General features: G+C 38.2%; 1 protein-coding gene across 1 annotated transcript in view; it reads left to right on the top strand.

Moving 5' to 3' along the window:
- The window catches only part of ARFGEF2 (ADP ribosylation factor guanine nucleotide exchange factor 2), a 128,847-nt gene that overhangs the window by 89,173 nt on the left and 12,897 nt on the right, over window positions 1-26,777 (top strand). Inside the window, 11 exon segments of the mRNA XM_043982845.1 lie at window positions 493-592; window positions 3,461-3,501; window positions 3,605-3,774; window positions 11,323-11,474; window positions 12,932-13,104; window positions 16,624-16,784; window positions 21,581-21,711; window positions 21,841-21,970; window positions 23,108-23,243; window positions 25,226-25,364; window positions 25,483-25,537. Of these exon segments, the coding sequence (XP_043838780.1) occupies window positions 493-592; window positions 3,461-3,501; window positions 3,605-3,774; window positions 11,323-11,474; window positions 12,932-13,104; window positions 16,624-16,784; window positions 21,581-21,711; window positions 21,841-21,970; window positions 23,108-23,243; window positions 25,226-25,364; window positions 25,483-25,537 (1,388 nt within the window).

Genomic DNA, 26,777 nt, shown 5'->3' with positions numbered 1-26,777 from the left:
AGTGACCTGCTCTGTATTACAGAGCCAGCACTTAAATCCAGGCTTTCTGGGCTCAGAGGCCGTCTATTCTCTACTTCATGCTGCCTCTATTAATTTAATTTTTAAATTCCCTACATTGCCTTTGAAATGCATTGATTTTTTTGTTTGTTTTGTTTTTTAGTTTTTTACCTAACCAAATCATTTTTTTCTCTGATTGACATTCAAATAAGTTTATATTCCTTTAGCACAGAATCATGAAGATTGTAACTTATCAGGGGCAGCTAGATGGTGCAGTGGATAGAGCACCGGCCCTGGAGTCAGGAGTACCTGAGTTCAAATCCGGCCTCAGACACTTAACACTTACTGGCTGTGTGACCCTGGGCAAGTCACTTAACCCCAATTGCCTCACCAAAAAAAAAAAAAAGATTGTAACTTATCTCACATTGAACTTATATATACGTATGTGTATATGTGTGTGTATGTATATATATAAAGATATATGCCATGTTTCAGGTAACTTAGTTGGTGGTGGAGTGGATAAAAGGCAGATGGCCAGCATTCAGGAATCGGTTGGTGAAACAAGCTCTCAGAGTGTGGTCGTGGCTGTGGACAGGTAATAGTTTTGTCTTCTAATGAGGCTTCAAAGATAGTTTGGGATTATTTCTATATACCTCCCCCACGGGAGGATGTTCCAGAGGCTCTTTGGGAAAGAGTTCCAAGTAGCCATTGATGACTGGGAAGTGGTAATCATAAAATCCAGTGGATGATCCCCAAATTTTTTATTTGCCCATGAAATATATTGACTTTTTAAAAGTTAGTTTAATAATAATAGCATCTGCTGCCATTTATAGAGAGCTTTGGGATCTGTAAAATGCTTCTTATACAGTACTTCATTTGACCTTCACGATAACATTGTAAACTAAATGCTACAGGTGTATTGCCCCCATCTTACAGATGGGAAATCTGATTTTCAGAGAGATATAGTAACTTGACCATCAGCACAAAGTGTCACAGGCAGGATTCAAACTCAGGTCTGTCTAGACTCCAAGTCCAACCCTCTTTCCACTATCCCACGTTGTCTCTACTAAACTATATTTCATAGGCTACTACTAAAAGTAGCTCGTGTTCCCTTAACATAAACACACACTAACAATTCATTCATTTGGCCCTTTTCAGTTTACAGAACATTCCCTCCCAGTACTTCTATTTGGCTCATGAGGAAAATGAAGCTCAGACAGGTGAAATGATTTGCCTTGTGGTCCTAGAGCTAGCTGGGCTCACAGCTCTGACTTGTGCCCAGGTCTTCTGCCTCCCGAGGCCAGTGTTCTTTCTGCTGTGCCATCCTGAGTATACAGTGTCAGCACCAAAGTTGCTACTCAGAAGTTGTCCGATTCAGCCTCATAAAGATAGTGCCTCACAGAGCACTCAAGAAATCTATTTTGACCCAATACAGAGAGGCACCTGTGATGTTTAAAATCTAAATTGTGGTCACCTTAAATCAGAAGCTTCAGCTCCAGTCTAGCCTAGAGTTCCAGCCTGGTTGGGTTCTTCCTGAAGTCCTCCTCCATGAGCCTGCTTTAATCAGGAACACCCTTTCGCAAGCTGTTTGTGGAAGCTTTTTTATACATCTGGAACAGAGGCGGTCCTGACACCCTGCTTCAAGGTGATTGGTTGGCGTCATCCAAATCCATTGTCTTTGAAGGTGTTCTCAAGTTGAGTTCACAGTCTAGTTTCTGAGAACAATACCTTCTTAAGGGATAGCCAGGTGTGATTACAATCCAATTAACTTGAAGTAGGCTTAATCAGCAGTCAATCACTCTCACTTGATTCAATCAGTATAGATTAATCTACAGGTGGGTCTCTGAGTATCTGCTAAAATCCCATTATTTCATCACATTCCCCCCCTTTGTTTCTTCTAGGAACAGGTGTTCCTAGATGAAACAGTAAAAAAATAATTAAGTCTTTGGAACCAGGTGGGTCTTTGAGTATCTGCTAAAATCCCATTATTTCATCACACACTTAAGGTTTAAACAGCTGGATAATCATGAGGTGACAGTGTCAAAAATAATAGTTTCTCATTTTTTCTCCCAAACTATAAATATTTATTTTGCAAACTATAACTATCCCTTAGCTCAATTCCTTATTTTGGTCACCTCTAACAATTTAACACTGAAATCCTTGACAAATTAGAAATGATTGGCAGCTAGGTGGTGCAGTGGATAAAGCACTGGCCTTGGATTCAGGAGGACCTGAGTTAAAATCTGGCCTCAGACACTTGACACTTACTAGCTGTGTGACCCTGGGCAAGTCACTTAACCCCCATTGCCTCACCAAAAAAAAAAAAAAGAAATGATTGTATCTCTGTTATTATCTGTGTGGCACTGCCCAGGATATAGGTTATACACCTTTAGTTCTCTCATCTGTAAAATAAGGGTTTTTTCTTAGAACACAGGTTCTTAACCTGGGGAATAGATTTCAGTGAGTCCATGAACTTTGATGAGAAAAAAAAAACCCTACATCTTTATTTTCATTAATGTTTGTTGGTTGGGTTTTTTTCCTGGAATCCTTTATATATTTTATGCATTTAAAATATTATTCTGAGAAGGGGTCCATATTGCCAAAAGAGATCTGTGACACAAAAAAAAGGTTAAGAACCCCTGAACTAAATGAATTCTAAAATGCCTTCTCATAACTAAATCTATGATCTTACAATTTTGATAATTTGACTTACAAGATCATAGAATTCAGAGCTAGAAAAAGCTTTAGAGGTTATTTAGTCTAACCTCATTATTTTACAAATACAAAAACTAAGGCTTGGAATGAGTGTGTGACTTTCCCAAGTTCTTACAGGTAATAAGTGATGGAGCTAGGATTTGAACCCAGGCCTTCTGACTCCAAATCCAGCCTTCTTTCCACTGTGCTCAAGAGTTGCCTTAGAGCAGACAAATGAATCTGAAATACCATATACTCATTTGTTAATTTTCCCAGTGTATACATGTAGATTCCATATTGACTTTTATTGACTTTTTCTTGTTCGTAGCACTTATTTACTAATTTTTATTGAATGCCAAAGGCTAATTAATATTAATTACAAATTACTTTTTGAAATTCTTCTTCTCTTATATTTTAATTTATTCTGTTTCTTTTCAACTCATCATCATGCTCAATACTATCACTTATTCTTCCATTTTCTACAGTTTCTATTTTTGCCTTTCAATTACAGGCAAGGAAGATTGGAAAGCTGTTCTTTCACACTTCAGCTGCCTTTTTCCTCTTTTCATAAGTAGCTATTTTTTGTCTATACGCACACCTTCATCCAACTGATTGTAATCATCTTTCTGTTTTATATGTGTTGCATTGTAATTTATTGTTATGGTAGTTATTGAGCTGTTCTAAGGCCATTCCTCCCAAATTCTATTTTTAAAAACTGCTTAAGTTATAAAAAAATAAAATTTTATTATATGTTTAATTGGCTCCACAGAATATTTACTGGATCTACTAGACTGGATGGAAATGCAATAGGTATGTGAGTTTAACTTCTAGGAAACTTACCAGTGCTTCTAGTTTGAAAGCAGCTGAAAGGTGTTAACTTGGTTATTTGTTTCTGATTAATCTTTGCCTATAGTTGACTTTGTCCGCTGGCTATGCGCTGTTTCCATGGATGAGCTGGCTTCACCTCATCATCCACGCATGTTCAGCTTACAGAAAATTGTGGAAATTTCCTACTATAATATGAATAGAATTAGATTGCAGTGGTCTCGGATATGGCAAGTGATTGGAGACCACTTTAATAAGGTAAGTTTTCAGACCCGAAAATAACCCTGTGTTTTAAATACCATTTAAAAATCATCAGGCCTGTCTTTTAGGTATATTTGATCCACTCTCTTGTTGAGTCATTACCTAACAGGTTTCCACTACTAATACCCCACTTGATTGAATAACTGTCTCAAACTCTAATCGTATCAAAAATATATTATGAGAAACTCTTCTTTATCTGGAATCCAAACACCATATGTGTATGTATGATATATTAATTTTGAAGGAAGGACAACAGGTTCAGAGCTACCATTTTAGGTGTAGGGAATTCTTGCATGGAAACTGCTTCCTGATAAGATCAGCAGTTCTTTAGTTACTTAGTCTTAGAAAGTTACCCTAGGCCCGCCCACTGGCTAGTTCTCGGATCTGTAGTGTCCTTTTCTTCCCCCAGACAGACAGACAAAAAGGTTCGAGCAGATACCATAAAAAAAAAAAAAAAGAAAGTTACCCTAATTCCCTGAGAAGTTAGATTATTCACCCATCGTCATATAGGTAATTGAAATATGATTGGAACCCAGATCTTCCTCCCTCCAAGACTGGCCTTCTATTTACAATGCTATGCTACTTCTCTTTTAGTTTATATTACATATTTTATGTTCATAATAATGATTGAGCCTATAGTATTACCAGTTTTCCCCAGTCACCCTGTTTTTGAAACCGTAGAAATCTTTTTTTATCATAAAAGTATTTTAGTATTTTGTAGTTACATGTAGAGATAGTTTTCAACATTTGTTTTTGTAAGATTTCTGGTTCCAAATTTTTCTCCCTCCCTCCCTTCCCTCCACCCTCCCCAAGGCAAATCATTTCACCTGTCTGAGCTTCATTTTCCTCATGAGCCAGACAGCAAGCAATCTGATACAGCTTACATATGTACAATCACAATAAACATATCTCCGCGTTAGTCATGTTGTAAAAGAAAAATCAGAACAAAAGGGAAAAACAAAAAAAAAAGTCAGACATCTTTAATTCCCTTGCTATTCCTTGATGTTTTCATCTAGTCACTAAGTCCTGTCAGTTCTTCTTTTATTATATATATCCACTACTCCCACCCTCTTCTAAGCTCTTCATTTCTCAGATGAATGATTGCAATAAGATATATGGTCTTCTTGTCTCCAGGCTGTCCTGTATCTATCAACAGTCTAATTTTTTGGCAATTCTCCTTCATTTTTGTTTTGTTTTGTTTAGTGAGGCAACTGGGGTTAAGTGACTTGCCCAGGGTCACACAGCTAGTAAGTGTTAAGTGTCTGAGGCCGGATTTGAACTTGGGTACTCCTGAATCCAGGGCCGGTGCTTTATCCACTGCGCCACCTAGCTGCCCAATTCTCCTTCATTTTTTAAATTAAAAAAAAAATAGTATTTCATTTTTTCCAGTTATATGTGGTTTTCAGCATTCATTTTTTACAAGCTTTTGAGTTTCAAATTTTTTTCTCCCTCCTTCCCCTCCCCCCTCCTCAAGACAGCAAGCAATTTGATATAGGTTATATACATGTGTAATCATGTAAACATCTTTCCACATTAGTCATGTTGCTAAAGAAGAAACAGAACAAAAGGAGAAAGCTAAAAAAAACCCAACAACAACAAAAAGTGAAAATAGTATTCTTTGATCTGCATTCAGACTCCATAGTTTTTTCTCTGGATGTGGAGAGCATTTTCCATCATGAATCTTTTGGAATTGTCTTGGATCATTGTATTTCTAAGAAGAGTTAAATCTGTCACAGTTGATCATCGCACAATGTTGCTTTTACTGTGTATAATGTTCTCCTGATTCTGCTCATTCACTCAATATCAGTTCATGTAAGTCTTTCCAGGTTTTTCTGAAATCCATCTCCTCATCATTTCTTATAGCAAAATAGTATTCCATTACATTCATATACTACAACTTGTTCAGCCATTCCCTAATTAATGAGCCATCCCCTCCATTTCCAGTTCTTTGCCATCACAAAAAGAGTTGCTATTAATATTTTTGTATATATAGGTCCTTTTCCCTTTTTTATGATCTCTTTGGGCTGGGTCAAAGAATATGCAGCAATTCCCCTTTAAAAACCTCAGTTTTTTATCATTTGTTAGACTTGGTGATTTTATAGAACCATTGTATCTGAGAATATCCTGAACGGAAATCCCCTCATCAATGTCCTTATCAGCCGCAGCCTCTGCTTGAAGACCTCTGTTGATTAGGAAACTCTCTCCTAGTCTATTTTTGGACAACTTATATTGTTGAGAAGGTTTTTCTTATATCCACCTTCAATCTGCCTTTCTTTAGCCTCCCTCAGTTGTTTCTAGGTCTGTGCCTGCCTAGGACTAAACAATTAGTCAGTCAGTAAGCCTTTCTTCACTTCTGACTGTGTTTGAGGTGGTATACTAATCACTGGGGATTCAAGTGAAAAGTGAAAGTCTGCCCTCCAGGAGCTCACATTCTAATAATGGAAATAACATATACACATATGAGGAGATATATTATAACTCTGATTCAGGACTTCTTCCATTCTGCCACCCAGATCAGAGAGCTCAGTGGTTCTTTGGAACCACTGCTGGGGGGCAGCTAGATGGTGCAGTGGATAAAGCACTGGCCCTGGATTCAGGGGGACCTGAGTTCAAATCCCACTTCAAACACTTGATGCTTACTAGCTGTGTGACCCTGGGCAGGTCTCTTAACCCTCATTGCCCCACAAAAAAAAAAAAAAAAGAATGAGTTCCTAGAGGGCAGAGCCTTGTTTTGGGGCAACTAGGTGGTGCAGTGGATAAAGCACCAGCCCTGGATTCAGGAGGACCTGAGTTCAAATCCAGCTTCAGACACTTGACACTTACTAGCTGTGTGTCCCTGGGCAAATCTCTTAACCCCAGTTTCCTCACCAAAAAAAAAAAAAAATCAAGACGTTTTAGAACTCTGGCTTCAAGATGAGGAAGCAATAAGGATGGGCAGCCATCTGTCTATATAGGAAATGTGTGGAGTGGGGTTTCCCAGAGATCCACATTAAGGGAACTCTGAAAGAAATAGTTAACATGTTGAATGAAAAAGTATTCAAAACTATTTCAGTCAGCTAGATCAGTAGGCCAACAGAATTTTATTTTTTTTCAAATGCGTCTGTGATCACATCATTGTAGACATTCCTTCCAGTGCTACAGATCCATACTCGCCTCTCCTGGGCCAGTCTTGTCCACATTCCCGTAAGTTTAATGAAGTACAGCCACCTGGTATAACAAGGGGCAGAGGGTTCTTTCCTGCTTTCTCTTGACATTGTAAGGATGCTAGCTAGTATGGCTCAGAAGCTGTCCATCAGTCATCCCTCCCTCTCACCACATGACCAGCCTACCTTCATTGAGAATACATTTCATTGATGACATCCTTTGCTGAGGTTCTTTGTTGGAGCTGAAAATGAAACAATTTCAGAGATTGGCAATGGAACAGGAATCAACAAAAAGACATTTAAAGTGTAGATTTTTTTGTTTAGTGTTCTGGTTTGGAAAGAAGTAGTAGTCATTTTACCCAAGATTACAAAGGCCATTCTTTATTGTCTAAAAAAAATTAAAATTAAATTTATACATAAATATGTTAAGTGCTTCAACGAGAAAGAGAACATCCATGAACTGGTCAGTTTTTCCTTATGTGTTCCCTGACCTATATAAGAACATTTGGTTGGCTCTGCTTTTCAAAATAAATCACTAATTTTAAATCTTTTGTTAAAACTAACCTTTCCATTTGGGTGTTTAAAATGGTTTTCTATGTAACTATATGTAGATAGACCATATATACTTTTTAAAACATTTATTTTATTTTTAAAGTGTTGCTGCAACCATCTTGTGTTTCCCCTTTTCTCTAGCAGCTATGGATATAATACAAATATGTGGGAGGGGGAGAGCAGATATCTGAGAACTGATTCTTCTGACTGGAATTCATATTTTAAATGTGTGTAAACTTAATTTGTATAAAGACCAGTTATTCAAATAAAATCCTCACAAAAAGATACACCTCTGGGGGCAAAGTGAATAGAATGTTAGGTTGAGAGTCAAGAATTGAATTCAGTTCCTGCCTCAGACACCAACTAGCTACAGAACTATGGGCAAATCACTTGGGTTTTCTCAGCCCGTTTCCTCATCTGTAAAAATGGGGATAACTATAACCCCTTCCAGAGTTGTTTTGAGGATCAAATAAGATCACATCTCTAAAACATCTTGCAAACCTTAAAGTGCTATGTCTATGCTACTTATTATTAATTAAAAACATCTAAGGGCACAGGCAATAATTATTGTACACAGTCTTCCAAGACTGATTATCAGATATTATTGGGACTAGCTGATTCATTCCTTATCAGTAAGAAAGCAGTATTTCAGTTGACTGGTTTTGACTAACCTCTGCTGGTTCTCTTCAGTGGCTGAAAATACACACAATTTGTGATCTGCAGAACAGAAGGCAATGGCTGTCCGTGTGTCATTTGCCATTGCAACCTTTTTTTCTTCACAGAACAACAAGGATGCTTCTTTGCTGAGTCTTTGAAACTATCCTTACCACATCTTCTCTTAAAATTTATCTCATTGGTTAAAGGATGTGATCAAACAGTTCTCAAAAAAAGAATTGCAGGGGCAGTTAGGTGGCATAGTGGACGAAGCACTGGCCCTGGATTCAGGACTACCTGAGTTCAAATCTGGCCTCAGACACTTGACACTTACTAGCTGGGTGACCTTGGGCAAGTCACTTAACCCTCATTGCCCCGGAAAAAAAAAAAAGAATTGCAAATTATTAAGGAAAAAATTTTCCAAACCACTAATGATAAGATAATGTGAGTCAAAAACAACTCTGAGGTTCTTACCTCACATCCACAGGGATGCCAAAAATCGAAATTAGTCTGTTTTGGAAAAACAAACATACTGATGTATTTGTGTAACTGAGAAGTGGTTTAGCCAAATTGGAAAGCAATTCGGAATTATGAGGTAGAAGTTACTAAAAAAGTGTCTGTATCCTTTGACCCAGAGTTTCCACTGCTAGGCATATATGTTAAGAAAATCACTGATCAAAAAAAACAGCTTCATGTATCTGTGATGTTTAAAATCTAAATTGTGGTCTCCTTAAATTAGAAGCTTTAGCATACAGATTATTAAAGATTTATTAAAGCATACATATATTCCCATGGAGTTCAGAAAGTTAAAAAAAAAAAAAAGCCTATTTAGCCTAGAGTTCCAGCCTGGTCTGGTTCTTCCTCCAGTCCTCTGCCACAAGCCTGCTTTAATCACGAACTCTCTCCAGCAAACTGATTGTGGAAGCTTTTTATAGGTCTGGAACAGAGGTGGGTCCTTACACACTGCTTCAAGCTGATTGGTTGGTGTCATCCAAATCCATTGTTTCTGAAGGTGTTTTCAAGGTGTGATTACAATCCAGTTAACTTGAAGTAGGCTAATCAGCAGTTAATCACTCTCACTTGATTCAATCAGTCTAGATTAATCTCCAGGTGGGTCTTTGAGTATCTGCTAAATCTCATTTCATCACATATCCCAAAATATTTATAGCAGCACTTTTTGTCATGGCAGAGAACTGGAAACAAAGTTCATGCTTATTAAGGGATGGCTAACCAAATTGTACTACATGAATGTAACTGATTATTACTGTTATATAAGAAACAAATATGATGACTACAGAGAAGTATAGAATGATGTGAACTGACCTAATGTAAATCAGTTAATTAATAATCACTTATTAAGCACGTACTTTGTGATAGGCACTGTGCTAAGCAGTAGCAATTTTTTTTAAAAGCCAACACCACCAGGAAAATAGTAATCATAATAGCTCTGGATGTGTATAAAGGAACAACCCAAAACCCCCTGAATGCTGTGAAATTAACGATATTCAACCTTGGCCCCATAGAGGAGCTATCAGAAGACAGCTTTTTCTCTTCTTACAGAGGGGTGCCCTATGGCTGTGATGCACTACATGGAATACCAGACTCCTCTGCCATCCTGAGTTTTGTGAAACTTGTCTGTTTTATTCTTTGTTATAAAGAACAACTCTGTGGGAGGGTAATATAAGAACAAACACTAGCTATAAAAATGTATTTTGAAAAGATTTTATCTATCATTTCTTGTAACTGGCAACTGTGAAACTGTAAATCACTTTTTTTTCTTGCCTCAGGTTCTTTTCACAGAATATATTCTTATATTTGTCTAATTGAGTTCTCCAAGTCTTCATTATCTATAGCATTTTCTTTGAGTTTAATTGATTTCTTCAGCTGCTTTACATGTAGATGGTTAGTCTATATTTGTCCGTGTGGTCCTTAATGACAGGCTTATAAGACAGACCAGAATGTAGTGATTAGACTCTGTATGCCTGACTTCTTAATTTTAAACTCCCAGTACCACCTAATCAGTGCTAGTAAGCAAAATGCTCTGGAAAACTTGATTACTCCCAACAGAGTCCTTCATCTCTCCTATAAGTTTGTGGAATCCAGTTTCCGCCCTTTGTAAATGAGAGCAGGCCAGACCCTGCCTAATGTCACAGAAGTTCTGTGGTAACTTCACTTACCATATTATTGTCTATCTATGATTGATTTTTTTTGGGGGGGGGGGGTGAGGCAATTGGGGTTAAGTGACTTGCCTAGGGTCACAAAGCCAGTAAGTGTTAAGTGTCTGAGGTCGGATTTTAACTCAGGTCCTCCTGACTCCAGGGCCAGTGCTCTATTCACTGCACCACCTAGCTGCCCCTATGGCTGATATTTTTAAGATTATTTTTAGGGAATTAACTATATACCTTGTAACATTGATGTTTTATTTTTGATGAACTAATGAATGATATTAGATATTTTGCCTGTTTCTACCTTTTTAAGGCCCATCTATAGTGATAAGCCACATTTTTCTGGATATTTTAGCACCAAATAGCCATTATTAGAGGCAGTTAGGTGGTACAGTAGATAGAATATTGAACTTAGACTCAGGAAGACCTAAATTTAGATCCTACCTCAGACACTTACTAGCTGTGGACCATGTCATGTAATTTCTCTCAGTCTCAATTTCCTCATCTGTAAAGTAAAGATAATAATAATACCTACCATAAGGCTGTTGTGAGGCTCAAATGAGCTGATTTATGGATTTAAACAAAATAATCATATGAATGCTAGTTATCATCATTATGATGTACGTTGCTATGTGTTTCACTACAGTTAAATTGTTATAGCACATATTTTCATGTTTTAATATAATCTGGAAAAATGTGACAGGCCTGTGAGCTCAAACCCAGAAATAGAACTGTGGTCAAAATAAATGTCTTTTCAGTATTAAAAGCAAGATATGTTGCATATATTATATTTCTTTGAGTGTCTGGGGCTCATTTATGAATTATACCTGTCATGTGATTAAATTTGGGGAAAAAAATATTTAAATCTTAGGGCCCTCTTTGAGTCCAAAGGACTGCTTAATTCTTAGACCTAAAGATTTTTAGACTGCCAGAGCTAGAAAGGACCTTAAAGAAATTTCATATAAATGTTAGGTGATATTTTTACTCTTGTAAGCTTTGTATATTTTCCCACACTTTCTCTTCATTATTAGGTTGGATGTAACCCTAATGAAGATGTGGCCATTTTTGCTGTTGATTCCCTGAGGCAGCTGTCCATGAAGTTTCTTGAGAAGGGAGAGTTAGCCAATTTCCGATTCCAGAAGGATTTTCTGAGGCCATTTGAGCATATTATGAAGAAAAACAGGTGTGTTATTCCTTCCCACCACAAACCACTACAAACAAACCACAATATTTGGATTGTTAGAGTAGGATGCAATATAAAAGATCATTTTGTCCATTCCCCTCATTTCACAGAAAAGTAAACTGAAGCCCAGAGATGGGACATAATTTACTGAAGATTATTTCACATGATAGTGGCAGAGCTGGCAGTGCCAGGAATACTGAATACACTGTGCCACCCTACTCCTAAACTGACCCCTTTCTCAACATGGAACAGATAGAGTCCCTATACACAAATTGATCCTATTCCGGTGGCAAGTAGATACCATAGACAAACATGCATTTATTATCTATGAAAATACCTAGGTCATTGTGCATCAAGGACAGGGGCTGTTAACCTCCCATTCTGCCAAACAACTCCTGCATCCCTAGCCCCTTCTCATTTTCCCTAAAGATGAACCATACCCAAAACAGTAAGATTGACTCCTGGTCAATATTGCACTATGTTCAGAAGCCAATTTACCAAAGCAGGTTTTTTAAAGTCACATTAACCCCACTAAGTGTCAGGAATTCAGTTGACTATAATTGGATATTAGCACACATATGCTTTGGGGCTTGAGGTCACCTGATTTGGGGTAGACATGGGATGATTTTTGGGAGTGGCATAATTAGTTTTCCAAAATTTTCTAAATACCTCCTATGTAGATATTTTAAATTTTAATGTAATTTTTAAAAATACCACTTGTAGGTACTAGAGGAATTTAAAAGTTTAGCTTAAAATATGGCCCTTGGGGGGCGGCTAGGTGGCGCAGTGGATAAAGCACCGGCCCTGGATTCAGGAGTACCTGAGTTCAAATCTGGCCTCAGACACTTACTAGCTGTGTGACCCTGGGCAAATCACTTAACCCCCATTGCCCCGCAAAAAAAAAAAAAATGGCCCTTGCTTTCATGAAGGTTACAATCTAGGAGGAAAATGGATATAAACTGAAGAAGTAACGTTAGAATTGGAGTTTTAAAGATAGATGGCAAATTCAACAGGTGAGAGGGGCAGCTAGGTGGTGCAGTGGATAAAGCACCGGCCCTAGATTCAGGAGGACCTGAGTTCAGATCCAGATTCAGACACTTGACAATTAATTAGCTGTGTGACCCTGGGCAAGTCACTTAACCCTCATTGCAGCCTCCCCCCCCCCCAAAAAAAAAACCCCAAACAAACTAAAAATTCAACAGGTGAAGATAGATATTCTAGGCCTGGGGAACAGAGAAGGCGGACAGTTCATATTTGAGGGAGTAATAGGAATAAAGTGTAGTCTGATGGGGCTCAATAGTGAAGTGCATGGAGAGACATAAAGGTAGGATGTGTTTATTGTGCCTTAATGACTTTAAGGTACCTGTGAAGTATATTAATTCTAAGCTACTGGGTATGTGAAGTTCTCTTTCCTGTATACTGAAGAACAGATTATATGGCTATCCCTTTTTCTTAAGATCACCCACCATTCGAGACATGGTTATCCGCTGCATAACTCAGATGGTAAACTCCCAAGCTGCTAACATTCGCTCAGGTTGGAAGAATATCTTTGCCGTATTCCACCAGGCAGCTTCTGATCATGATGGGAATATTGTGGAACTGGCGTTCCAAACAACTGGCCATATAGTCAGTAAGTAGTAATTAAATTTCACAACAATAACATACATTTTATTTAATGCTCTCACAAAACCTACGCACTACATAAAGTTCCTGCCCATAGAAATCAGTCTGAGGAAGTTAGAGTAAAATTACAGAGAATGATTTCATATCTTAAGGTGTGATTATTCTTTAGATGATTTTAATTCAAAAGTTGACTGTTTTTTTGTTTTTGTTTTTGAGGAGAAGTGAAAAGACAACACATTGTAGTAGGAGGATCACTTGGACCTAGAATCAGGAGAGCTGTGTTTAAATCTGACTCTCACATTAATTACTTGTGTGATTTTTGTCATTTAACCTGTGTCTCAATTTCTTCATCTGTAAAATGGGGTGATAATACATAATACACCTTAATAGTACCTTATGGAGTAGTTGAGAGGAAAACACTTTGTAAATCCAAAAGCTCTATAAAAATGTAATTTTTTGAGATATGTAAAAGTAGAACTTGGCCTTCTGCCTGACATTCCAGACTTCCATTGCTGGACTTTAAAGAATATTTATTTAGTATATCACCTTTGGCTAAGTCTTATAGATAAAAAAAATGAGGCCAAATAGCAGGTGATCTACTCAAACTCATCTAAAGAGTTAGTGACCTGGGGCAGCTAGGTGGTGCAGTGGATAGAGCACTGGCCCTGGAGTCAGGAATACCTGAGTTCAAATCCGGCCTCAGACACTTAACACTTACTAGCTGTGTGACCCTGGGCAAGTCACTTAACCCCAATTGCCTCACTAAAAAAAAAAAAAAGTTAGTGACCTGACTCCTATTCAGGCACTTTTTCAACAACAACAACAAAGTTCAGTGGGGTTTAACAAATATTAGGAGTCATTGTTTGTGCCAGCAAGTGAGGCAAGAGAATAGGACACTAAGAGCCACTTTGGACACAGGCCAGTTCTCTGTGCTCTGATGCCACTGAGAAGAGAATCATGTCCATGCCTGTCCCCCTCTTTTCACTTTCTCCCTTGCTCCTTTGGTCTCCTTTCCTCTTCTTCACCAGGCCAGTCCAGCCCAGCACCCACTATACTAGCTGGTGGCTCCAGGATACATATACTGGGCTGTTCCTTTAAGAGGGTGGAGAGGCTCTTTGGCTTGCTCTCTGCCTAAAGTAATAAGGATCTGAGGGAGAGTTGATATCTGGTGTCTAGAACTTTATGGGAGTTGGGGGTGGGGAGAGAAAGAGAATGAGGAGGAGGAGGAATGCTTCTAAAACCTGACATAGTCAGTTAAAGTAGTGACTGTGGAAGCAGAGGGGACTAGTGTTTTGTATCCTATTTAACTAGAAGTTAATTTCTTGTCCTTAGTAAGGAGATTTTTATTCTATTTTTTACAGCTCTCAGTACATTTTAATCTCCTAACCTGAGTCACTAGATGGCCTAGAATTGTACCTGATCTTGTGAAAGTGTCAGCCATCTTAACTTTAATTTAATTTTTTTTTTAGTGAGGCAATTGGGGTTAAGTGACTTGCCCAGGGTCACACAGCTTGTTAAGTGTCTGAGGCCAGATTTGAACTCAGGTACTCCTGACTCCAGGGCCGGTGCTCTATCCACTGCGCCACCTAGCTGTCCCTATCTTAACTTTAAAAGATTTCTCTTAGAACATGTGCTACTTGGAAGATTCCTTATCCTCCTTCGACATAGCAAATTTGAAACTATTATCTCTACAGATGGAAAAAATAGACATTTTTACATCATTTACTTTCTTTTTTGAAATCTTTTGTCAGGGGGCAGCTAGGTGGCACGGTGGATAAAGCACCAGCCCAGGATTCAGGAGTACCTGAGTTCAGATCTGGCCTCAGACACTTGACACTTACTAGCTGTGTAACCCTGGGCAAGTCACTTAACCCTCATTGCCCTGCAAAAACAAACAAACAAAAAAGACATCATTTACTTTCAATCCAATCTAATAAACATTTACTACATGCTTACGATATACCAGGCACTGTGCTGGATGCTGGGAATACAATTAATAAAAAGAAAGCTAGCCCTTGCACTTGCTTACAATCTAATTGAGGAGACAACACAAAATAGGAGACCGGAAAGTTGGGGTAGGAGAAGGAAACAGACACCAACGAGGAACTTGTTCTGTGGAGTTGAAACCAGGTAGAGCAGCAAGACTAGTTTTATAAGAGCTCATATTTTTCCTCATTGTATGTAGAAAAAATATACACTCTTCCATTTAAAAGTTCTTTACAATCTGGTCACAGCCTGTCTTTCTGCTGATTCCATAAAGCCTCCTACTTGCTGTTGTTCCCCCTTCATGACGTTCTTCCACTTGGCATTCCATCTTCCAACTCTGCCCTTGCACAAGCTGTTCTAAGCCAGAATGCTCTTTCTTCTCACCTCATGGAGATCCCCATCTCTCTTCAAAGTTCAGTTGGTGTCACATTCTTATAAGACGTCCCTTAATCCTCCCTGTTTTTGGTGCCTTGAAAATTACCTTGGATTAATTTTTTTTATATACTAGATTTAAATATCTTTGAACATATTGTGTCTCCCTAGTAAGAATGTAAGGTTTTTTAGGGCAAGGACTTTGTTACTTTTAGATTTGTATCCCAGCTGCCTAGCTTGGTGCCTATTAAAGCCTTGTTTGATTGATTGATCTAGGGCTTTACAGTTTATGAAGCAGTATCCTATGTACTTGTCACTTTACAGCCCTCTCAAGGTAGGTAGGTAGGTATATCATCTCCATTTTACAGATAAGAAAACTGAGATTCAAAGAGAGCCAAATGATTTATAATGATCGTAACTGGCACTTATATAACATTTGTAAAGTTTGCAGTGCACTTATATACCTTATCTCATACTTTGAACCTCACAACAAGCCTGTGAGGTGGGTTTTTAATAGGTATTATCCCCATTTTACAGATGAGCTTTCAACAAGCTGACTGAGGAATTGAGGGTCTTAGAGCCCATGTTCATACAGCTAGTGAGTATGGGTGAATGTGCTAGTATGCTGTGGTATAGTGGCAAGGGTACTGGATTTGGAGTCAAAAGATCTGGGTTTGAATCCCAACTCTGTCACTTAATACCTGCATGACCTTGGGCACATTACTTCTTTCCCTAGGCCTCAGTTTCTTCTTCTGTAAGGTGAAGAGGGTTGGACTCTAAATGTTCTAAGTGACAGACCTAGGACTCCAGCCCAGTTCTAAATAGAAGTCATGGTTAGTTTCCACTAAACTACACTGTGAAATAATATCGTTTAGATACTCAGTTCTTTAATTAGTTCATCAAATTCCCTATATTCTAAACTGTGGCATAACTTAATGTGTTCAAATTGATGATGTCATGATCCTCAACTATTTGTGCCTTCATCATATTCTTTGAAGTAATTTGAACCAATTGAACAGGTATATTTGTTATATTATACAGGAATAATTTTTAATGAAAATTTTTGTTCTGGAGAAAATCATTGATGCATTTCTCTCAGAGTTTGCATACTTTTACTGTCTTATCCACCTAACACTTTTAAATGATGACACAATCTATGTTTCCCCAGCAACTATCTTTCAGCACCATTTTCCCGCTGCAATAGACTCCTTTCAAGATGCTGTAAAGTGCTTATCTGAGTTTGCTTGCAATGCTTCTTTTCCTGACACCAGCATGGAAGCGATTCGTCTGATCCGCTACTGTGGGAAATACGTTTCTGAAAGGCCCAGGGTAGGTTTTATTTTTCCCTTAGTTTTACTAGGGGTTGGGAGGAAACACATGACTTAATTAGGAAAAATGATTATTGTCAACTGCTATGTTATATTTTTAATAGTATTTTTTTCCAATTACTTGTAAAGGTAGTTTTCAGGATTCATTTTCATAAGATTTTTAGTTCCAAATTTTTCTCCCTTCTTCCCTTCCCTCCTCCCCACTAAAACCATCAAGCAGTCTAATATAGGTTATACATTACAATCATGTTAAACATATTTCCACATTAGTCATGTTGTAAGAGAAGAATCAGAACAAAAGGAGAAAACCACAAGAAAGAAGAAACAGAAAAAATAACAAAGAAAGGAAAAATAGAATGTTTTGATCTGCATTCATATTCCACAGTTCTTTTTTCTGGACGTGGAGAGCATTTTCCATTATGAGTCTTTTGGAATTGTCTTGGATCACTGTATTGCTGAGAAGAGTTAAATCTATCATAGTTGATCATTAAGCAGTGTTGCTGTTACTGTGTGCAGTGTGTTTTTGATTTTGCTCACTTCACTCAGCATCAGTCCATTGTCTTTCCAGGTTTTTCTGAAATCTGCCTGCTCATCATTTCTTATAGTACAATAGTATTCGATTACATTTATATACTCCGGGGCAGCTAGATGGTGCAGTGGTTAAAGCACCGGCCCTGGATTCAGGAGGACCTGAGTTCAAATCCGGCCTCAGACACTTGACACTTACTAGCTGTGTGACCCTGGGCAAGTCACTTAACCCCCATTGCCTGCAAAAAACCCAAAAAAATCCAAAACATTTATATACTACAACTTGTTCAAACATTCCCCAATTGTTGGGCATCCCCTCAATTTCCAATTCTTTGCCACCTTGTTATATTGCGGATATGGTTTTTTTTGTTTTTTTGTGAGGCAATAGGGGTTAAGTGACTTGCCCAGGGTCACACAGCTAGTAAGTGTTAAGTGTCTGAGGTTGGATTTGAACTCAAGTACTCCTGAATCCAGGGCCGGTGCTTTATCCACTGCACCACCTAGCTGCCCCCGTGGATATGTTTTTACTTTGAACTAGTTGTTTGTTTTGAAATAAGTAGTGTAGGTGTTAGACTATTTCATTTCAGATAGAAATAAGCTCCCCTTTTAGGAAGTGATATGGCACTAAATGTGGATAGAGGTAAAACTGAGCTAAAATTGTCTCACTAATAACTCTAAAAATAACCTACTTTTTATTAACATTAAAGATTTCTCGGGGCAGCTAGGTGGCGTAGTGGATAGAGCACTGACCCTGGAGTCAGGAGTACCTGAGTTCAAATCTGGCCTCAGACACTTAACACTTACTAGCTGTATGACCCTGGGCAAGTCACTTAACCCCAATTGCCTCACTTTAAAAAAATTAAATTAAAAAACATTAAAGATTTCTCTAATTAATTAGATTGCAAATTATAAATTGTAAAATGCTCTCTGTGTAGCCCCTTCTCTGAAGCTTAGAGTCTTGGAAAGGTGCCTAAGGCTGGGGAAGTGTGACTTGCACAGAAGCACATGACCATCTTGTGTCTGAGAGGGAAGGAAAGCCTTACTCATTTTGCATAATAATTTGCAGATTTGGGGACAGCTAGGTGGCGCAGTGGATAAAGCACCAACCCTGGATTCAGGAGGACCTGAGTTCAAATGTGGCCTCAGACACTTGACACTTACTAGCTGTGTGACTCTGGGCAAGTTACTTAACCCTCATTACCCCGCAAATAAAACAAAACAAAACACATGATAATTTGCAGATTCAATTAAAAATATGTATTAAGCTCCCAATAGCCTGGACACTGGGGGAACAAAAAGAAAAAAATTACCATATCCTTGCCCTCAAGGAGCTAACACAGTCCAATAGGCAATAAGACACATAAGCCAATAACTTTATTAAAAGACTAAATGTGATAAGTACTAGGGAGCGTTCCAAATGAAGCACTAAAAAATCTTTAAAGAAGAGATCACTTTCAGAACTAGGGAAATATAGACTGCTTCATGAAGAAAAGGGCCACCTGGATTGAACCTTGAAGACAAGGGAAGGTTGTCAGCAGGTAGGGTAGTTGAAGATGTAGATTGTGGAGCATGGGAAAGAGATTGATTTGGGAATCATTCCTTTGTCAAGTCACTATTTCTGTGGGCTTCAGTTTCCTCACCTATAAAATGAGGCATTGAATTAGATTATTTTAAAGATCATTCTCAGCTCTAACACTATATCAATTTGTTTGTATTTTATTTTATCTTTTTTTAAAGATTTTTATTAGTATCTTTTGGTTTTACTTAAATTTTCTCATGTAAACTTCCTTTTTTCTCCCTGCATCTGCCAAAGAGCCACCTCTTATAACAAAGAATTTTAAGCAGAGAGGGGAGAATTCAGCAAAAATATTAATACATCCAAAAAAATCTGGTGTTACATGCCCATGGAACACACTGCAAAGCAGTGAGAAATCTGTAATCTTTTTTTTTAAATTAATAAAGTATTTTATTTTTTTTCCGTTACATGTAAAGATAGTTCTCAACCTTTGTTTATACAAGCTTTACAATTTCAGATTTTTCTCCCTCCCTCCCCTCCCTCCCCCCTCCCCTAGACAGCAGGTAATCTGATATAGGTTATATATATATATATACATATATATATACATATATATATATATATACACACATAATAACATTAATCCTATTTCTGCATTAGTCATGTTATAAGAGAAAAAAAATCAGAGCAATGATGGAAAACCTCAAAATAGAAAAAAAAAAACAACCGCATCAAAAACAAAAGAAATAGTATGGTTCATTTAGCATCTATACTCCGCAGTTCTTTTTTTTTTTTTCCTGGATTTGGAGATCCTCTTCTATCACGAGTTCCCTAGAACTCTTCTGTGCCATTGCATTGGTGAGAAGAATATAGTCCATCAGAGTAGATCAACACTCAATGTTGATGTTACTGTGTACAATGTTCTTCTAGTTCTGCTCGTCTCACTCATCATCAGCCCGGAATCTGTAATCTCAAATAGGAATAAATCAATGATGCCATTATTACCATTTTTAAAAAAATTTAGGAGGCATTTGTATAAAGTTGATACGTTTTAGTCAAAGGATCATACATATCTATTTAGAGCTGGAAAATCGCCTTAGAGTTGATCAATCCAACTCTCTTTTTAGAGATAAGGAACTAAAGCTGAGAGGTTAAGTTAATTTTCCTAGAGTCATATAGTTAACCTGTGAGCCAGGATTAAAACTCAGATCTGACTTTAAGCCTGGCACTCTCTCCATTATGTCATGCTTCCTCGTGGCAGCAAATACAATATCCAAGGGGCAGAATGAGAAGAGGGCTGATGGCAGAACATCGAAGAACACTCACCTTTAGAGAGAAGAACATGAGGAGCCAGTGAAGGAAAGAAGTTGTCAAAAGTAGAAGAAAAGAATTTCTCATTTTTGTTAAAGTTCAGCTCCTAGGCCCTTTCCTACATGGAGCCTTTCCTAATTTTCTTAGTAGTTAAGGCTTTCTCCCTCTGTCTCAAATGATCTTAAATTTACTCACGTAGTTATATGTTGCATCTCCCCCCCAATATAATATAAGCTCCTACAGTTTATACTATTCTTTATTTTGTCCTGATGTCCTCAGTGTCTAGTACCATGCCTCCCACATAGTTGACATTTAATAAATACTAGTTGGATTAGATTAGTATATCTGATGCCAGGGGAAGAGAAAATATCCCCAAGGAGGGAATAATCAATACTGTCAAATACTACAGAATGTCAAGGAGAATAAATGATGAAAAACTGCCATTGAATTTATTAGGTGATCAACAAGAATTTTTAAGAGAATAATTTCACTAAGGTGATGTGAACAAAATTTGGATTGCAAGGGCTTGGGGAAAGACTGGGTGATGAGGAAGGAGGCATTAGATGTAGAATTTTTCTAGTTAGGCCTTGAGGGGAAAGAAAGAGATGGAAGTAATAAGGTCCTAGAAACAGTGGAGTAGTGAAAGACAACTTGATGTTATTTGTAATCAGATAGGAAGAAGGTGGTAGCAGTGGAGAAATTGGATTTTCCCACTAGAGAGAGTAGAGAGATTGACTTCTGAACAAGACTAAAAGGTTTGTCATGAAGGGCACAGATAGAGAAGAGGTGTGTGAAGCCTGAGGGAGGGAGATGAAATGGAGGAGAGGTTATGGGATCAGTGGTCAGGATGAGGGCAGAGAGTAGGATTAATGTAAGTGAGAGCAGAAGATGAGTGAGTAAGTTGAGGTGAGAGTTTAGGATTTATTAGTTGAAGCTCTTGCAGGTGGTGCAGTCTGAGAACTTGGTGAGGTGTAAAGATGGCCATAACTACATATAACTGACATGGTTGAAGAAAGAAGGCTCTTGTCATTGCAGGTTTGATAGAGCTGCATTCCTGAAAGGCATGAGCACTTGAACTATCCAGTCGAGTATTCCAAGATGCTTTGACCTCTATACTATGTTTCTAAATATATGAGAATTCCTGATTTTCCAACTTTTGATCTTTTCAAAAGGGCTTTAGTGATCTGCTCCAGTTCCCAAGTTTCCCATTGCACTTTAAAAGTTAGCCCAAAGGAATTGACTGGTGTGACATTAACAGCACCAGATGGTGGGTGGGCTGTTGTCCATGTTTGCTCAGTGTGGAAGGGAGGTGGCCCTATGCCAGAAGAAGATAGACTGAATTACCAGGTCTTTGAAGAGAGAAACACATATACTACCTCTTTCCCAACATGCATTTTGTTCTATAGTAGGCCTTAATGTCTTAGGTTTGATTTTTATTATAGGTGCTTCAAGAATACACAAGTGATGATATGAATGTAGCTCCTGGAGACAGAGTCTGGGTTCGAGGCTGGTTCCCTATCCTGTTTGAACTCTCTTGCATTATTAATAGGTGCAAGTTAGATGTTCGGACAAGGTAATTATATGAAAGGTGCATTCCATTGCTGCATTCTTTTGATTGAAATTATATCGTTGTCAATTGCTGAAGCTGGCAGATCTTCCCCTTTTCACACTGCCTTCTACTTTCTACCTTTACCCTCTATAGAGGACTCACAGTGATGTTTGAGATAATGAAGAGCTATGGCCATACTTTTGAAAAGCATTGGTGGCAGGATCTATTCAGAATTGTGTTTAGAATTTTTGACAACATGAAACTCCCTGAGCAGCAGTCAGAGGTAAATTGAATACTTAGAGAACTTTTTCTTTGAATTTTATCTACTTGATGCTTCATCTCCTATACTGAAACTTGAGCTATTTTAATGCTACTTTGAGATTATAGGAAATACTCTTCAATAATGTTATATTAACATGGTATTTTAAGGTTTAAAATGTTTCTGTCAAACTTCTAACCAGCATAAACCAGTCAGGACCTAGAGTATCTCCCTATTCCAGATCAGAGAGGAAATTAAAATCACTTTGCTTGTTTGGATCTTTGTCAAAAATACAATTATTGGGAGCAGGTAGGTGGCGCAGGGGATAAGGCATCAGCCCTGGATTCAGGAGGACCTGAGTTGAAATCCGGCCTCAGATACTTGACACTTACTAGCTGTGTGACCCTGGGCAAGTCACTTAACCCTCATTGCCCTGCCCCTACCCCCACACCCCCCAATACAATTACTTTCAGAAAAGATGCTGATCATTATGACCATTGTGTTCTAGTGTGTATAAGTATGTTCACACAGAGAGATGAATAGTCAGGTGATAGCTAACTTCACTTAAGAAGAAATATTGATTACACTTCAGCTTGACACAGAGCACTGTTCATAGAGAGAGATAAATATTTTAGTTAAGCCATAACCCCATTTCATATCCACTGTATAGAACATATTGTCTAGTAGGCTTCATAGTTTATAAAGCATTCTACTTAGATTATCTTTTTTGATCTTGGTGAAGTCCCTGTGAGAAGGACAATACAGGTATTCTACTCTTGTAGAGAGGAGGATGCTAAAACCCACAGTTGTTAATAATATGCACATAGTCATACAAAGGTGTGGTCAGCCCTAGTTTCAGGACTTGAACTCAGGTCTCTGATGCCCAGTCCCATGCTTTTTCTAGTACAGCATATTGTCTTTTCTTCAGTAATTGTTGATATACTCTGCTAGTTTCTGTTTGCTACTGAGCTTGCACCTAAAAACATTTTTACATAATATCCCCAAGAGTAAATAGCTTTATCTTTTACATTTTAAGCTGTGTTTTAAAAGGGAGCTTTTAATGCCTAATTTATGGTCAGTAGGCCTTAATTGTTTTGTTTCAAGATATTTTTTAAATGGCAATGGTTAGAAAGCCTTTTAATATTTCTTTGTTTCTTCCAGAAATCAGAATGGATGACCACAACTTGCAATCATGCACTTTATGCTATTTGTGATGTGTTCACACAGTTTTATGAAGCTTTAAATGAAGTTCTGCTTTCTGATGTATTTGCACAGTTACACTGGTGTGTAAAACAAGGTACTCTTCAACTTTATATGCAATGATTTTCTGGCTATGTCACTCAATGATAGGTAGATGCCTAAGAATGCCTCATTATAATTTTTTAAGCTCCTAATGGCCATCAAAGTGTGAACTTTAATTGTATATAGCATAAACTAGGGCAACTGGCATTTATTTTTCTTTTGTTACAAGGGGAGGATTTAATATCCGTTTTAAGACAGGCATTGCTGAAAGGGAATCATGATGAAAGAGGGATTAGGCATATTCTGATGGGTCACCAAGGGAGAAAGAATTTCTTGCAATTAGAGCTCCACTGACAGTGAAAACAGATTGCCTTAGAAGTGGCGATTTCTTAATCATTGAAAAGTGCTTGAGCAGGGACTGGCCCGACCACTCCTTGGAGACATTATAAAGAGAGGATTCATGGTTCAGATGAGGGAGGTCCTAGATAACCTTTGAAGTCCCTTCCATCCCACTCACAGGCACTTCTAGCCCTCTTAGTCCCATGTCAGTGACCCTTTGCTTGACCACTATGGGGTTACCGTGAAGAAATGTCCTAAATTTATGTCTATGTGAACTACTCTTATAAGTGACCCTGATTTCTCTCTACTATTTCACTATCAGCTTCTCACTAGGCATCTCCGAGTTCCTGGAAAATACACATTAAGGTGTGGTTGTTTTTTTGACACCATTGTTTTTTTAATCTAAATTTTTTATTTTTTTCCCATTTGCAAACAATTTTAACCATCATTTTTTTTTACAATTTTGAGTAACAAATTCTCTCCCACCCTCTCTTCTCTCCCCTCTCATTGAGAAGACAAGCAATTTGCTAAAGATTATATTTATGCAGTCATGCAAAGCATTTTCATATTAGAACCTTTGACATCCCTTTCGTCCCAACGCCATGTCTGAAACTTGTTGACATGTTCCATGTACTCAGCTCCCTATCAAACTGTGACATTACATATGCATTAATAATGTGCATTGAGGACTCATTACTTACCCAAATTTTTCAGACTATCATAATAAAAATTTAGGAAGCAGGAAATAGACATGTGTTTATTATATTTGCAGTTCAATGATAATAATACAAAGTCCACCCTAGCTTTGTATCTCAAGTATTTTAAATGTCTAAAATGTGATTGTATAATTTTATATATACTATTAAAACATTGCCTGACTTTTCTCCAATAGCTATTTTCCATCTGCATTTTAACATTCCTCAGATATCCGAGTAACTATGCACAGTGGTGAATAAGAGTGAATTGTTGGGGGCAGCTAGGTGGTTCAGTGGATAAAGCACCGGCCCTGGATTCAGGAGGACCTGAGTTCAAATCTGCCCTCAGACACTTAACACTTACTAGCTGTGTGACCTTGGGCAAGTCACTTAACCCTCATTGCCCCCCCCCCAAAAAAAGAGTGAATTGTTGGATTCCTTCTACCATTAGTATAATATAAATTAGAACAATAAGTAGAGAGCTGCTTGTAGACCAAATCCCTTCCAAGAAGCTCTCCCTGATCTAGTTGGATGAAAATCATGTTTTCTCTTGGATTTCATACTCTTTTTTCTGCACTTACTGTTCTAAATTATATAATACAGTAGAATGAATGTAACACTCACAATCCCTTTTCATCAGAGAAATTTTTACATGACCCACGGTACATAGGTCTTTAAAATAGGTATACATAAACTTTTACCATTGCCAAATTTTTCACAACCCCCACATTTAGTTACTTGACCCCATATGGGGTCATGACCCACAGTTTAAGAAGATAGGATGTAGAACAAATAGAGTTGGCAAAGTAACAGTGATGCAGGTAACTGGTTCTTCTTAACTTTCTGGTTAGAGTATCAGTATGAAATCACTGCTTTAATTAAAGGTTTGCAAGGTACCCAACCACCAGTTACATATTCTCACTCTTACATTGTGGCATGAGGACAACACAGCTGGCATAGAAAAAGCAGTCAAGGTTTGTTGACAGATATTCTTATTTTATAGATAATGAGCAGCTGGCCCGATCTGGAACAAATTGTTTAGAAAACTTGGTAATATCAAATGGTGAGAAATTCAGCCCTGATGTTTGGGATGAAACTTGTAATTGTATGCTGGACATTTTCAAAACGACCATTCCACACATGTAAGTTTTAATGAAGTGGTTGATGTGCAGTTTATCCTGCATTCAATCCTCATAAGTGGTTCCAGCTCCTTTTTCCATTAAATATTTCTCTCTCCCATCTTTTCTTCCCTTTCTTTAGCTTGCTGACATGGAAGCCTGCTGGAATAGAGGATGATGCATCAGAAAAACACTTGGTAGAGTAGTTTTGCTATCTTTTGGGGATGGGAGTGGTTCTATATCTTTTTTTTTTTTTTTTTTAGTGAGGCAATTGGGGTTAAGTGACTTGCCCAGGGTCACACAGCTACTAAGTGTCAGGTGTCTGAGGCCGGATTTGAACTCAGGTACTCCTGACTCCAGGGCTGGTGCTCTATCCACTGCGCCACCTAGCTGCCCCGGTTCTATATCTTTTTAAAAGTTGTCTGCCATGGGGCAGCTAGCTGGCACAGTGGATAAAGCACGGGCCCTGAATTCAGGAGGACCTGAGTTCAAATGCAGCCTCAGACAGTTGACACTTAATAGCTTCATGATCCTGGGCAAGTCACTTAACCCTCTTTGCCCCACAAAAACAACAAAAAACAAAAACAAAAGTTGTCTGCCTAAAGAGTTCATGGTTCTCTAATCTCTGGGACATTAGTAGGTTTTAAACTTCAGGATTGCTATTTCAAACAATTGTAAGTGAAAGTAAGAATGATGTGGTAGTTTGTGTGATCCTGGTGTAAAGAATTAATTGTTATTTGAGGTTTTTATGCCTCAGCGCACTGGCCTGGGGCTCCGCAAACCCAATGGTGCTCCACCCACTGGTTGTAGCCATTGCCATGGCGCTGGCACCTCACGTCATCAACACTCGCCGACACCTACATGGGCCTGGCAAAGTTATAATGATTGGAAGCCTAGTGAGGGCAGTCGTGTGACTGTCAGAGCGGCCATCCAATTGGCTGGGGACTGTGTTGGGGTGCTGGGAGAAAGGAATTTTTTTTTGTCCAGCATTCTAGCTGGAAGCTGGAAGGCAACAGGAGCGGAGCTGGGTATTCTTAGTTGATTCCTGGTCGGTGGTATTTTTTCGGGTTGTATAATTTCCCTTTCCCCATTTTATTTCCTTTCCCTTGATCCTACTGATCCTATTTGTGTTTTGTTTTGTTTTAAGTTCGTTCTTGTTAAAATAAATCCTGTTCTGTTTTGAGGGAGGCTGCCGATCTCCTTCCTTGCCCCAATATTGCAACGTTTAGCTAACTAACACTCCCCAATTAAAAATTGGTCCCCACGCTGGGCAAGTCACTTAACCCTCATTGCTCCACAAAAACAAAACAAAACAAAACAAAAAAAAGCCCCAAACAAACAAATCCAAAAACAATAACAACAACAACAACAAAAGAATGATGTGGTAGGGAAAAGTACAGGATTGGGATACAGAGAACCTAGGTTCGAATGCCATCT

Source organism: Dromiciops gliroides, chromosome 2 (genome assembly GCF_019393635.1).
Source record: "Dromiciops gliroides isolate mDroGli1 chromosome 2, mDroGli1.pri, whole genome shotgun sequence".
Lineage (NCBI taxonomy): Eukaryota > Metazoa > Chordata > Mammalia > Microbiotheria > Microbiotheriidae > Dromiciops > Dromiciops gliroides.
The sequence above is the reverse complement of the archived record's forward strand: the minus strand, read 5'-3'. Positions and strand labels throughout refer to the sequence as shown.